The 16,348-nt window shown below is 37.1% G+C and overlaps 1 protein-coding gene across 1 annotated transcript in view; it reads right to left on the reverse strand.

Moving 5' to 3' along the window:
- The window catches only part of LOC139939554 (uncharacterized), a 71,355-nt gene extending 59,638 nt beyond the window's left edge, over positions 1–11,717 (reverse strand). Inside the window, exon 1 of the mRNA XM_071935556.1 lies at positions 11,179–11,717. Within this exon, the coding sequence (XP_071791657.1) occupies positions 11,179–11,364 (186 nt within the window). The 5' untranslated portion in view covers positions 11,365–11,717. The remainder of the gene's footprint in view (positions 1–11,178) is intronic.
- Between the last annotated feature and the right edge of the window lie 4,631 nt (positions 11,718–16,348).

Genomic DNA, 16,348 nt, shown 5'->3' on the forward strand with positions numbered 1-16,348 from the left:
AAGTTGCGTTAGTCGAGTCGATCGTTGGAGATGAAAAGATTAATACACCGCATGGTTAAGTACGCAAAAAATAAACAGCGGGTTAAAAAAAAAAAAATAATAATAATAATAATAATAATAATAAAAAAAATTGACAATTCAGAATAAACAAAGACAGCATACCATGGTACGGAGAACAATTTCCTTTAAAGGCACTGGATACCATTGGTTAAATTGTCAAAGACCAGTATTCTCACTTGGTGTATCCCAATATGTGCATAAAACAAATCTGTAAAAATGTGGGCTCAATTGGTCAATGAAGTTACAAGAGACTAATGAAAGAAAAACACCACTGTTGCACAAATTAATTTGTCTGCTTCGATGCCTTTTTAGTATGATAAAAACAAAAAACAACGTTACTTCAGTTTCTCACAATGTGTTATACTATAATCAACTCTCCATTGCTAGTAAAGTTTCACTAAGTGCCAAGAGCTATGACTGCATTTCTCTTTTCCTCAAGAATATTTCATACGCGGGAACATTCTTAGGGAGCAACAGAGCTCCGCATCAATTTTACACGATTAAACATTAAAATAGAACATTAATGTACATATAACTTAACCTATTAATTTACATACTGGTGTACATTAGGCATTCATGTGGCGCTACCAATTCCATAGATCACCCTCAATGCAAAACCCTATAGACGTCATTGCCCGTTAAGAGACAAGAAACCTACAAGATACCACACAGTATAAAAGAACTTACTGTCGCGCAACAATTAAATTAGTCTGGTTCGATTGGCCAATGAGTCCGTCTCCTATGATTTCTGAAGAGGTTTGGTATGGCGTTGGACCCTAATTACCTGGAGACCTGGACACGTAGACTTTCTGGTGTCAGGATTTCTAGGTTTACCCGGCAACGATGTCGTAAAAAGTCTCTTGCAATTGTTATTACTTGGCAGGAAATGAGAATTTTGTTCTGTCTCGTTTAATTATTCCAGGTAAGTTTTCCTTTGGAAGAAAATTCAAGATTTTGTTTTTGTCCGGAACATACAAAATGGCCAGGGTGATTGAGGGTGGCAACGATGTTAAAGGTGAGTTAACAATTTGGTAGTAACACTATTTTCTCTGAATGTCATCATTTCAAATCTGTCCTTGTGCAGTGTTTAAAATGAGATGAATTAGCTCAGAACCACGTCATATAGGTTAACCTGCAAGACTGGTTGAGTTAACGGCTGTAAAAGGTCAACACTTAATCCGTGGTAATTAAGACTTGTTTAAACAATAGAACGATATAGGTTATATTAAAAAACCATTTGCTAAAATGATGTATGCAATTTAAGGGCAAATTATAACGAGCGCGACAAAAGAGAAGTTTAATATTAAAGGACAAACTCTCACGACCTTTCCATTATTTAACCCTCAAAAATATTCGTCCTTGCGTTTGAGGTTGACATTATACAAAAACCTTCTTTCTGTAAAGTGGAGCGGAAGACCTTTCAAGTGAAATACCAATACATCAATTAGCTGCTTTATACTTTCTTTTTTTCTCAGCCAAATCTCGTTTGTCATGGATACGTATCATCGGATACCGGTCATCATTCTAAAGGGTTGCCGTGTTTGCCATATCTCATTTCAAAACTATTCTTTTATGGAACAATTTGAAGAGGTTTTTCAAAACAACGCTACAAATAAATATATACGTAAATATCAAAGGCGTATCCAATATCATTTAGAGCGCGTATAATGTCACCAATAGGTCGTACTCAGAATGTTGGGGAAATAAAATATTCTAAAAAGTTGCTTCGCTGGAGACGACTTTTAAAGGTTACCTTTGACTAAATCTTTCCTGCAGTTTATTTATGAACATCCAATTATGCCCTAAAATAGGACTAATGTATTCCTTTAATTGTTTTCGAGGAAGGATTGCGTTTCGATTTGAAGGAATCGGATCAAGTTTCTTGACATCGGTCAAATGTAACTGAACCGCATCACTGATACCCCTTGATAGACCGGGGACGGGGAAATCGATGCTTTCATAAGACCTGGAGTGTGTACAACCGGTTAATTCACGGAGAATAAAACATTTTTAGCAGAATCAAACCATACATAGATTTGCACAGTTACATGGTATAAAGTTGGTCATGGTGGGACACTCCCTTTGCTTAAAATGAAATACGTTTGCTTAAAATGCAATATAGTTTTTGAGAAATGAGTAAAGCAATTTTGAAGTGTGTACAACGGTAAATTCACAGAGAATCAAATAGTTTTAGAAACAATTAAAACAGAGACATAGATTTGCAGAACACAACATGGTATAAAGTTGGTTATGATTGGACACTCCCTTTGAAATATGTTTGGTTGAAAAGCAGTATTTTTTAAGAAAAACGATTAACGCAATTGGTTTTGATCTTGCGAGACTAAAACTCAATGTTTGAAAACGTTTAAGGTCTTTTCGAACTTTTTTCCTCTTGACGCCAACGACCGATTGCTATAACACTTTCACTGGTTTGTTATTTTATATGTTGGGTCGCATCAAGTGTGAATACTGGTGAAGACTATCTATAAGACAAAATGTGCTTTAAAAGTAAATTTGATTTAACCTTCATATATACTCTTTAGTAGCAGGGTGTCAGCTGCTCATGAAAAAACCTTATACTATTGATATAAACGCGATCTTCAAGAAAGCACTAATGTTCACGACACTTGACCAGCAAAAACTTGAAAAGCATTGATCGAGGTTGAAAAGAAAAAAGAAAAAATGAAATTCCTGAAGTTGTATAATTGCCATCGCCATGTTGAAAACAAAAAAATATGTGCAGCCTTTGCTGATGTCACTGACCATCTGCGCAGGTGAGATTGGCGTCTACCCAGTCATGTTTTTGCCTTCTAGTGCTATACGTCCAGGTGTAATGTACAATTCTTTTTCTTCTTTTTTGAGCCGTTTGAAATTAAGCACGATGGCTTGGGGATAGAAGTATCAAAAATAGCCGCACGGGTCAGTTACTGTTAAACTGAGGTGTTATTTTAAACAACATGTTGTTGTACTATGTTGTTAATTGTTAGGTTGAAGTCGATAACATTATCCATGGAAGTGCATAGGTCAACGTGTTAGACTTTTTTTATTTTGTGCTTTGCGTTGTGTTAAACTTTGTTTTAGGTACTAACCACAGAATGATGTGAACACAGTTGCCTTTTGCGTTGAAGGCATTTCGGTGAATTGGAAGCGTCATTTCGATCAAGCTTTCAGAACAAATTATTAACATCGATCTACTATTTCCTGTAAAGCCCGGTTTATACTTCCTGCGAATGCGAATGTGATATATGAGTGTTGACTTCGCAACAGTTGAAGTGTGCTGTACTCCTGCGAAACACTCGCTGCGAGAACAGCCCAGTGACGTCAACGGCTAATTACAGTTAGTAGCACCATCAGTTGTGCCAAAAAAGGAGTTCTATATCACATAAGTTTTAAGTCGAAAACTCACTTTTTGTTTACACACCACAAAAAAGTCTCATTCTGAAATCCAAAACGATTCATATTCATTAATTATTATTGTACTTAACTGTTTTGTTTAAATGAGTATATAGGCCTATGATATTGTGTTATGCCGATCGTAAGCACATGACTCTATGGGGGTTAAAGTTAGTGCGAATACTTTTTACTTCGAGCAAAACATATTGCTAGGGATCACTGAACTTAACATTTTGTCGAGGCTGAACAACATTTCTACGTTCCCGGGTGTGAACTGGTGACATCACAAACACTGCCCTAACTCATTATTATTGGCTACCTTGATTTAAAACAGGCATTCGTTCAATGATAAAGGAAGGAAACTGTCCTTGAATGTTTAACATCAAAGGTGATGAGCTGAGGTAATTACAAGTCCACAACATCAAACATTTATCTCAGACAGTGTCGTTTTAGGTAGCCACATGGCTGTATACTCCTAAAAAATGTTAAGCGGAAGGTAGCCGACTCTCAAACAGTCATGTCTTTTGTGCCCTTGGTCGTGGCCAGTCACTGTGGTATGCTAAACTACAATGCCATGTCTTTTTTTCTCCTTTTCTGCCCTTTTTCCGTCCATATAGTCCTAAAGAAATGAGTGTTGGTTTTTAATTGAATTGATAAGCCAAAGGTTCAGGGTTTTCACCGCCACATAAATCGAATTTTCGTGAAGCGCCAACGCTTGGGGCTGTCTTTCGGCGGAAAAGGAAAAAGGAGTTGAGATAAAACAAAATATTCTTCGGAAAAGAACAATTTGGCAAAGTTGTTTTCTTATTTCTGTATGCCGGATGTTATAACTTCCTCGTTTTTATTGGTGAACGGAACAAATACATTTCCGCTGTCGCAATTTAAGCAAAAATTAATATTATTATCATTATTATTATTATTTCCGCAGAGAAGTTATCACTTTGGCGTTGTTATTAACAGATAATGTGATTGTGCGATGTATAAAACTCTGATACTGTAGTAAAAGTAATGCAAAATTTAATGTTATCAGAAAGAGACAAATTAATTTGTTTGGTGACCTCTCGGGAACATAAAGTCACATTGCTTATAGCCAAGTATTTTTTGTTTGTCTGCTAAGTTTGAAGAAACTCAATGTTCAAAGATTAATCATTAGTTCCTGGTTTAACATTGAAGCTTTTGCTAACTCAACCGTCATGGTGTACTGTAAACTAAAAATTTGTATATTTTAAATTTTGTTGTAGCCTTTCGGCTCATGTTGATGGAATATGATCCTTTTGGTATATAAAAATATAAATAAAATCGAGTCGAATCAATTAATAGCAATAACTTGTCTCTGATGAAGGTATTATCGTTGCATTCGATACAAAACGTTGGTGATCGTTCTTTAGATTCTTTATTTAAAAAAAACCCCAAAAAACCCACATAGCCACATCACTAAGTCACGATGAACACAAATCTGGTGATGACCGACCCATACACTAAAAAAAATGTTTCCTTGAATTTCTGCAGATTTATCACAAAGGGGTTGGACATTTGGGGCAACATTTATTCATGGCGATTCAGCTTAATCACATCTTATCAAGTACCTTCTTATCATATGCCTCTCACAAAAAAAAACGTTTTTCCCCAAGACCTTGCATTATTTTCAGTAAAAAGAAATCACTCTTGTTCGACCTTTGGAGGTTAAAATTAACTCGAGCTATAAAAAGACACATCTTTGTCGATGCATTATTCTTAGTAATTAAATGAGTTTGTTGTATTAGTTTAGAGCAATAACTAAGGACACAAACGCTGTATTGTTTGAAACAAATCACAAGTTCAAGGCTATGATGAGGACACTGTGTTCTTCAAACCATTTGTTATTTTTACTCAAGATTTTCCAATGTTGAGGGAAGAAACGTAAGTTTCTTCTTCATCTTCCAATAAAATATTGAATTATCAATTTTGCATTTTATTTGGTTTTGTTAATATTCACCGTTGCGGGATTGTGTTCGCATGGTTTTTTTAAGGATGGCAGCACATTGTAGAGGTGTGTTTATTTCCCTTCGTGGCTTTTACCATTTTTTTTTTAAATCTTAGTTTCTTTTCTTCCAATAGAATATTGAGTTATAAATTGTGCATTTGATTTGGTTATGTATAATGTTAACCTTTTCGAAATCGTTTTCACATTTCTCTTCAAACAATGGCAGAACATTGTGTGATGACGTATTTGTTTTCACTCGTTGCTTTTCCTTTTATTTTTATATATAATTGAATCTTGGTTTCTTCTTCTTCCAATAAAATATTGAGTTATCAATTTTACATTTTACTTGGTTGTGTTAATGTTCACTTTTTGCGAAAACGTTTTCACATATTATTTTTGTTTAAACAATGGCAGATCATTGTGAGGATGTGTTTATTTGCCCCCGTGGCTATTTTTAATTTTTATTTTTTTAATCTGCATTGAACATTGTCTTCATGATTTCATCTGCTATCGGCTTAGGTATTGCACAGAATTTACAAAACCTGCGAAGGCAAATTAATAAATATAATTTAACAATATCGAGCCCATGCTTACAGAAGCGACTTGAGTTTGAAAACGTTATCACAGCCTAATGTAGAAGAGAAAAGCTCCCCGCAGTGAGACAAATGCAAAATCAAATGAAATTTCACAGGTTGGAAGAAAGCTTAATTCATTGGAAGCTATAATGACCATCTTTAAAGGTGGCGTGCCTAAAGTAGTGTTAACTTCTGTTTTAGTGCGATCAGTCAAGTTTTATTCATTTGAAGCTATAGAGGATGGGGAAAGTCATTCTCCTAAATGGAACATTGCACACCTTTAAAGCTGGGGCTCTTAAAGCGGTGTTCACTTATACTTCGATTGCGATCAGTCAAAATGTTTGAACAAGAATTGTTCTGGTCACCATCGTGAAACATTACTGTGAGTTAAGTTGCAAGTTTAGCGACTGTCTTTTTATCACAATGGGAGTATTAGAATAAAACACCCTTTTTGGCTATGTGCTTTTTTCATGAGCAATACTCGAAACCCATGCGAACAACTACAGCTGTAGCAACCAGCCTTGTGGTTATTTAATCGATCAAAACGGTGTCTAAAAGCTACCATTGATTTTTGTAAACCCCCCCCCTTGTTTTAAAGGCAGTAGACACTATTGGTAATTGTCAAAGACTAGCCTTCACAGTTCGTGGGTCTCAACATATGCATAAAACAACAAACCTGTGAAAATTTGAGCTCAATCGGTCATCGAACTTGCGAGATGTGAATGAAAGAAAAAAACATTCTTGTCACACGAAGTTGTGACGTGCGTTTAGATGGTTGATTTCGAGACCTCAAGTTCTAAATCTGAGGTCTCGAAATCAAATTCGTGGAAAATTACTTCTTTCTCGACAACTGCGTCACTTCAGAGGGAGCCGTTCTCACAATGTTTTATACCATCAACCTCTCCCCATTACTCATCACCAAGAAAGGTTTAATGCTAATCATTATTTTAAGTAATTACCAATAGTGTCCACTGCCTTTAAGCTGTATGCTCGTGCACCTGTGAGGGAAGCGAACTCAGGGAGTTTCCTATGAAGGAGGGCATTGGGTGTCGTGGCCGGGGCGAACAACCAGAAAAGACAAAGGGGAACACTCTTAAACATAAGAGTCTTGTAACTCAAGAAAAACAAGAATTTCAAGCAGTTTAATTGGATGGGTGTCTTGACCCTACTTGACCCCGATCGACTCTCTGAAGCCACCCCCTCCCCTTCGCCACGCCATGCAATCTCGTAATGTCTTCAATACTGACCCGGTACGTAGGAAAACTTTCCTGACTGTTGGTAATTACGTTTTAATATAAGTTATCACACAAGCGCGGGTAGAATACGGGACAATATAGCCCTTCTGCTTCTGCGTCACCTATCCAACCAACGAGACCTAATTGGTCAGAATCAAGGATTCAAGCCTGCTTGAAGATAAGTAATTGTATCAATGATTAAGAAGGAAGAAAACTACATCCCAATCTTTAGGAGGAAGAAAACTACATCCCAATCTTTGGCTTTCAACAACACAACTTATTCAAACTATATGAACCTTTCATCCAATATGGTTTGTGCTATGGTGCTATTGTCAAACACAGGTTCTTTTCAGGACCAACACATACTAAATAGAGATGTACACATGGTGCTATACCACAAACCTTCACTAATTACAGTCCATCACTATATGCAAAGTTTCACAATCTAGAACAAACATCATTAAAGTTTATTTATATTGGGCCATGTAGATGCAGTTAATGAGGTATTTATTTTGAGATTTCTTTGACTACGTCGAACGACCATGCGTCAGTGGTATGTTGGGGTTTGAAATCATATTTTTGATTGGCTATGACAACGGTCCAAATGGAACAATTCTCTGTGGATTGGTACGGGTGTAACCTTCCATTTAGCTTTTACGCTGAAAGTCGATCTTCTATTTTTTCCCAATAATTGCTAATTATATTACGTAGGCGCTTTCTTCCTGAAAGGGTGAGGACACCCAGGCGTTTGCTCTATTGCAAAGGGTTTTTTCCTGTTAGAAATTGTCAATTTTGTACTGGAACACTCCCAAGGGGCACCCAGGTACTGTAGGTAGTGACATGGGGGCATTGAGTCATCTGCTTTGTTGCCTTAGTGAAATATCATGCACATACGTTGTCTTGAGAAGAATTCGGTTCGTCCATTTAACAATTTTGTAAATTTAATTAGAAGGTGAAGTGACCTACCAGGGTTTTATTAGCGGTCATTTGGGGGTGACAATCGAGTAAATTTCAAGATTTGATAACATATTGTGATAAGTAAATTTGATAAGATGTGACAAATTGACTTAAATATATCTGATTTTGGCTTTGCGTGTTTGACTTCACCATCAAACAGTGTGTGCTTTTTGAATATGATGTCGTCATGCAACATGTGCTAAATGCGTCACAACTAGTGACAAAACTGAATTTATACCCATCAAATTATTATCACAAAATTTACAGTAGTGTAAAGTCAATCACGTCACCACGCACTTGGTTCAGTTGGGAGTCAGTGTGTGGGCAAACACCAGCAAAGTCTTAAGTGTTGACTTAATTAAGTTTTCAATTCAGAAATAAAATTTTGAATATATTTCACTCCACGACATCTTTCATGCTCATTGATGACCGATCACGCTTCCGTAAAAAAAAAATCAACAACGAAGAGAAAGCCAGATATGGGAAAAGAAATTTATTAATAGTTTTCTCCCTCGACGTCGTCTTGATTAATTGAAAAAATAGAAAGCAACTCACCTGTATATTAATCTAAAAGGAGGTACAAAGTGTTATTTCAAAAATAAGATAGCACTGACATAATATATAATACACACTGTAAATGCTTGCCGCCAGCACACGACTATTTTGAATATGTATTTTATAATTGTGCATTACAATTCACACGACCGAAAGTTACAGTTTCACTTTAAGTCAGTGACCGTAATTCTTCAAGTTATAAACCGTGACCTTTTCGAAAAACATGACTCTTGTGTCTTTCCTTCGTTAGTTTCACTCAAACACTTAACCCAGGGGTCTACAAAGGTATACATTGAAAAGTTACGTTTCATAAACCACGTAATGATGAATAGTTTGGACTTATTCTCTGAAGGAGATCATGTCAAATAAAATAGTTGTAAAACAAAAAACACGTTTTTTACATCTGAACTGAAAAGAGCCACGTACTCCCAATGTCATCTTAATTCACAGCAAGAACGCAACTGCACGTTTTGAAAAATGTTTTCGTATAACCCGCGCCAACCTGAACACGGATTCGCGTATGCCGTTCGCTAGCCAAACAATGATAATCGAATTTTTGCTTTCCATACTGTTAAAAACATTAATCCCACTCTTTAACTGATTAATAACTACCAACATCAGCTGATCAATTTACCACGGTGCCTTAACTCTCATGTTTTCTTTGTATGATCACAAAACGCAGTGTAAAAAAGTCTCGATTTTATGGGGTGTCATTGTATACATAAACTAAATGTATATTTTTTAATTTATCATTTCCCATCCTCTGGTTTTCACATTCAAAAACCACAACGGAAAATAAGCAGGAATTGCAGAAAGTTCAGGTTTTAAGGTTTCATCTGAGCATGATCTGAGGGAAATCAAACAAAAACTGTACATACTATTTTTTCAAGTTTAGCAGTATTTTTTAGAAAGCAACAATTTCTGTGAGGGATCGGTTCTGAAATTAAACTTGACAATGATCGAATTAGTAGATAGTGTGTATCTATATACCTAGTGTATAAAATTAATACTAAACAATGGATCACAAGCTTAGCAGTATTTTTGGAAGGCAACAATTTCTGCTAGATATCGGTTTTGAAATGAACTTGATTAGAATCGAACTGGTAGATATGTGTTTTCTAGATTTCAGAACTGTATATTACGGTGTTTCCTCTATGCAGACAAAATGTAGACCTATACACTAAAAGCTCTGTGTCTATCCAGTATAAATCTTCATCCTTGGGTCATACAATCTTTGATCGTTAATTTTTTCCCGGAATGAATTGGATTATAGATTGTATAATCAGAAGTGTCCACATACTGGTGTTCAACATAAATAAAAACGAAATGGACTTTTATTGAAACTCCCGATTCACCTAGAAAACTAGTCCCTAATCAAATCTTTACAAGGCTTTGACACCGTTTTTATATGAGGCAATACACACGCACAGCTTTGATTGATTGTGTTTCGTTTAATCTCAATTCTCTGTCCGCCTCATTGAACAATTGCCACTTACATAATACATCTTTTTAGACCATCCAGAAGTTTAAGAGCTCTGAGGTATTTCTGGATGTGTTAAATCCCGTCACAGCAGGTTACCCTGCCAAAAATGCTTTTGTTTACGATTTTTTTCTCAGGCACAAAGAAAGAAACGCGTTGCTTTTGTTGATTTAAAGGCGTGTACACCTTTGGTAATTGTCAAAGACCAGTCGTCTCACTTTGTGTATCACAACATAATGCATAAAATAACAAATCTGTGAACATTTTGACTCAATTATTGGTCATCGAAATCGCAAGAGAATAATGAAACAAAGACACCTTTGTTGCACCAATTTTGTGTACTTTCAGATGCGTAATAAAAGGCCTCAGGTTTGAAGTTTGAGTAAGAAATACTTGTTTTTTTCTCAAAAACTATGTTACTTCAGAAAGAGCCGTTTCTCACAATGTTCTATAGGCTACTATTAACAACTTCCGTTCGTCGTTACCAAATATTTTTAACGCTATAATTATTTTGAGTAATAACCAATAGTGTACAGTGCGTTTAAACAAATAATTTCTAGGTACTTAAGGTTTTTTTCTACAACGTTGTTCAACACGTAATTGAATTCCGTGTGATACGATTTGCAGACTGCACAAACAAGACTCAACATAATTCTGATTTAACTAGCATTTTCACATCTGCAATATTGTAGAAAGACTTAATCCGTAAAATTGAAAGGTTTCTCCACGCGCAGATAATAGAGTTAAAACTAGCAAAGTTTAATTCAAGTACTGGGTATACAACAAATATGTTAATTTTTCATATATTTATTTGTGGTTTGTTTTCTGATGTATCTCCTTTTTAAATTTATGGTATTTATCAATGTCTTCGAACGACGATATTTCAATCAAACCAAGTTAAACCATCAGCAAAAACAAGAGTAGACCAGAGCAGAGAAGAAAAGCAAGAAACCCACTTACCCTTTCAACAAGATCTCCTTTATTGTAGCTGCCGCCCGAGTTCTGCATTCCCGGTGGCGAGAAATTCCTTTTCCACCGCGGGTCGCTGTTGCCTCCGCCGCCCCTCCTCGGTGCTGCATGGGCCACTAGGCACCCAGCTAGCACACAGATCAACGGCAAAACCACTACAACACAACAGAACCTCATGGTGTTTAAAAGAAGTAGAGTTTCACGAAACTAAAAACCAAGGCCCCCTTAAGAAGGCTCCAGGAGGAGGAATGGGCGCTCCACGTAACCCCCCTTTTTTGCTTGTCTTCACTTATTATTTTGTCGAGTTTTTGAGTTGGAGCGCAAGTATAACTCACAATAACTCTGCATCCACGGGTTTCTTCCTAGCAATGGAGTCTATGGTTTAGCGCCGCGCCAGTCGAGTCGATGTACAGTGGACCTGCTTGGAGAAGAAGTAACCGCCCATGTGTGAACCTCCGGAGCGCGCTGCTTAAGAAACTGTTGTAGCCCACGATGTCGTCAGTGCGTCATTTTAATGGTCAAACGGCGTGGTTGAGTGAGTGCTGTATGGGGGAGGGAGAGACACTTGAGCGATGGCGAGATGTTTCCTATAACGCGTATCGAGTAGTTCATGTAAGAGGGTGACAAGTTGTGATCACTGGATTGTGGGCATGGGCGCGCAGTTAAGACCGCCTCTTCTCTTCTCAAAGGTCTGTGGCTGGCTTCGGAAATGGCACCAACTGTTGAGTGAACCTTTAAATACCACGCTGGCACGAAGTGCACGTTTTAAAATGGATTGGGTGATCTCGGTGGTTTGGTTTCAATGATGAGAGCCGGGGGTAGGCCTTGCTGCAGTGGTCTGTATCAGGGAGCGGAACGAAACTCTGCTCCTCATCAGTAGACAATTGCACGCTCACTTGCATCTCAAAATAGAGAGCCAAAGACCAATAGATTGGGTGATGATTCTTTCAATTGCATATCAATTTGCCACGGTTAAATCTTCAACCAACATTTAAAAGAAGAAAACGATATTAATAGGCTAATAACTCAAACGATCCCTAGAGCCCAATTTCATTAAGCTGTTAAGCAGAAAGTACTGCTTGAGACATTTCTTTACTTAGCAGAAAATGAGTGGGGCACCAGTCACAATGACGTAACCTTTAATACAATTTTTGCTGGTAACCTGCTTCTGCTAAGCAAAATACTATTCTGTGTTTAGCCAGTTGTTGTGCTTACAGGCTTTATGAAATTGGGCTCATGACTCTGCTTACCATTAGCAAATAATTAGCACTTATGGAAGCAGGGAATTCAGCGTTAGAGTCAAGCGTATTCCAAGGGTTAGCAGTGAATTTTTGCTTGTGCGCATCCTAGTGCTCCGTGATAGGCATTCTTGTCTTTCACATGAACAGCGCAGACATTCGGCGATTGCATTAGCGGGAAATGGTGATCTCAAGCTTAGAATTCGGTTGTGAGCAGAGCCACGCAATTGGGCCCAGGTTGCACACAAAATGACATGTACATGTATAAACAAATTCGTCCAGTGCTTGTAGGTTTCGGTAGCGAGATCTAGGAGAGAGGTCCACAAAGCGCTATAGGCCTACATACCATCGTATGAGAAATTGCCAGACCTTTTGTATATTTTAACATCATCTTTACTAAGCAATTGATTTGCAGTTAACATCAGTCGTCTAGCTCATTGTGAAATAGGTGTGCGCAAATATACTCTTGCGTTTTGGGGGTCAAACGTAAGGTCAGAAAGAGTACACGAAAAATGTGTCTGTGCTTTCTCATGTATCACCTAAGCAATAAGTCGGGGCTGATATTTGTGGATCTACTAGTCTTGGTGGCAGCATTTACCAACGGTAGCTGTCAGCAAGGGTCATTAAGAGGGAAGCAAAGCGTGTTAAATAAGCGAGCAATTTCGATGATTATTTGTTGGCGGTTTTGCGGGCTCATTTCTATGTCTTTTTCTTTCTTTAGACGTGTTGACAAGAAGGGATGAAAGCTTGAATGTAGGAAGAGAGAGAGAGAGTCGTTGACGGACGGCATTCATCGCGCAGGAAAATGAAAAAGGGAACACGCGGGAAAATGAAATGAATTTAATTCAACTATAAATTCAATTAAATTCACAACTATTCGTCATGTTGACAATGACAAATTAAACATGCAGTTGAAACAAAATAACGATAAGTATTTATTTTGAAAGAGATGGATGCCACATAATTCAACAATAAAATGTGTACAAATTATTTCCCAGATAATATCGAGTGTAATTAGCATGCTAGCGAACATGCACTGGGAAAGGTTAAGGATTTCTGCTTTTGTATATTTCGTAAAGAAGGCAACATTTCTGATGTTAGAGGTTAGTCAAACTTTCTTAAAGATGATACGAGAATAGTGACTTACATGTGAGCGGCCATGTTAGTGATGCTTGATGGGAAGTAAACATTAGACTTGAGTCAGTCTGCTAATGGCATGCTGATACACATTTCCCTGTAACAGACAAGGACTATGGACACGACAAGAACAACAACATCGGTGCCTTGTAGACCTTTATCACGTTGTCACCATCTTGGTCGTGTTCCCTTTTTCCAATAACATTGATGAATGCTAACATTTATTGCGCAAATAAAAATAGATCCCCTTATAGATAGGCCGGAAGTGGTGATTATGATGCATTTTGGGAGAGTTTATGAGTAAGCTATGCACGTTTCATGCGTGACGAACATCCTAAAACATCGCATTCTATCTCAGAATGCAATTTGTCCCCTATTTGTAAAGGGGTCTATGGCACCATTCGTCCAGCCTCAGTTTGGCGCAATGGGTTGGAATGAAGTAAAATCAAGATGTCCACACCGTGATGAAGGCCTATGACATCATTTCAAACCATCTACGTGGAGAGCTTGGTTTATTGATTGTGTGAGCTCAATCGTGAAATCCAGAGCGTCTTTAACAGCGATTCATACAAAACCAGCGTTTGATATTCGGGTCACTGTTCACGCCAATTATACAAAATTTTAATCAAAAATAGTCACATTTTCCGCCTCATCGCTTTATCATTTAGCCATTTTACAATAACCCATTTTTTCCCCAATATCCCGTTTCCCTCTCAAAGCTTAATACTTAATTCATAACATCTCTAGTTACCACAGTTACGGCACCGTACACGTCACTTCAATGGGATAGGCTATAGTGGCACAATAAACACTAGGCCTACTGGGAATCAACCCCCCCCCCCCCCCAAAAAAAAAAAAAAAAAAAAAACATAGCATCGTTCTTCTGTTGTTACCCCAAACAAATTAATGATCTTACGAAGGGGGTAGATATTTATGCATTACTATTTTGTTTTTCTTATAAACCCTGGATATAAATAGAAAATTCCACAAGAGAACTCAGAAGATATGCGCTTTAATAGCGAACTGGAAATTGGGTATGGGTTTGCTTTCATTTTGTAACGGGAGTATTCTATAGATATACTTAGTGCATTGTCAATGGAAGGGTTTTTACATTGAGAGTGAAAAGGGATCTGTATTATAAGCATATTGTCGGTTGGCTTTTAATAAAAACAGATGATCTCCACAAATGGTTTTAAATTTGATCGGCAATTTTTCTTCTCATGTTCGGCTTAAAGTGCAAGAACAATCCTTTAGGCTTGCGTATACATTCAAGACTTCCTATAGTCATGTTACTTTGGGAAAACTGTTACATTAATTGTAAAAGGGCACTTCGCAGACTGCAGAAAAGAGCTGCACGGCTGTCTCCAACAATTTCGGTTGTATGAACTGTATTAATCAATTTTACTAGCAAACCTTGGAACAAAGAGATTGTTGCCTGTGTGTTTAATATATGTTTCATGGACTTGCTTCAAGTCGCCTATAACAAATACATCACCAAATAAAAAGTCACAGATTAAGGGAACTTGGTTTACAATAAAATTACATCAACAATAAATGTACATGTATAATAATGTCAAATACAATATTGAAAATATTACTTGAGTTAAACAGACAAACAGGAATTGGGAAAGCAGCATTAAAAACAGGCACAAACCTATAAGAAGTGCGGACAAAATTAATAGTGTACTTCAATGCTTACCACTTTAAAGGATTTGATTACTTTTTTGTAACACAAAACACAATGTCCACAGATTTACATTAAACTTACACCGTTTGAAGATAATGATAGTAGAAAGCTTCCCTGAAAACATTAGATGCTGAGGTGCTGTAGTTTTTGAGAAATGAGTAAAACAATGTCATGAAAATACGTTTTTACATGCTAAAATAAACTTCGTCTCATGATGAGTGAGACGAAAATTATTTTCATGACAATGTTTTACTCATTTCTCAAAAACTACAGCACCTCAGCAAGTAATATTTTCAGGGAAGCTTTCTACTATCATTATCTTCAAACTGTGTAAGTTTAATGTAAATCTGTGGACATTTTGTTTTTTTGTCCCCCAAAAAGTACATTTAAAGGCAGTAGACACTATTGGTAATTACTCAAAATAATTATTAACATAAAACTTTTGTTGGTGACGAGAAATGGGGAGAGGTTGATGGTATAAAACATTGTAAGAAACGGCTACCTCCGAAGTGCCATAGTTTTCGAGAAAGAAGTAGTTTTCCACGAATTTGATTTCGAGACCTCAGATTTAGAACTTGAGGTCTCTAAATCAACCATCTCAACGCACACAACTTCGTGTGACAAGGGTGTTTTCTTCTTTCATTATTATCTCGCAACGTTGATGACCGATTGAGCTCAAATTTTCACAGGTTAATTATTTTATGCATATGTTGAGATAAACCAACTGTGAAGGCTAGTCCACTGCCTGTAAAGCCATTATACACTTTCGGTAAACAGTGTTGTCCAAGTCCCACACTTCGTGTATCACAACTTATATGTAAAATAACAAACCTGTGAAAATTTAGGCTCAATCGGTCATCGGCGTCGGGAGAAAATAACGGCAAAACCCACTCGTGTTTCCGCACGTTTCGCCGTGTCATGACATGTGTTTAAAATACTTTCTCAAAAAGTAAAGCATTTCATGGACTAATATTTCAAGAGAAGTCTTTCACCACTACCTTCTGTAAACCCTGTAAATTATTTGTAAACCTGTGAACTTTTTTTTCTGTACCGAAAGTGTATAATGGCTTTAAGTCAAGAAGGACTTTGGTGTAAGTTT

The sequence above is a fragment of the Asterias amurensis genome, chromosome 7 (assembly GCF_032118995.1).
Source record: "Asterias amurensis chromosome 7, ASM3211899v1".
In the NCBI taxonomy this organism is placed as follows: domain Eukaryota; kingdom Metazoa; phylum Echinodermata; class Asteroidea; order Forcipulatida; family Asteriidae; genus Asterias; species Asterias amurensis.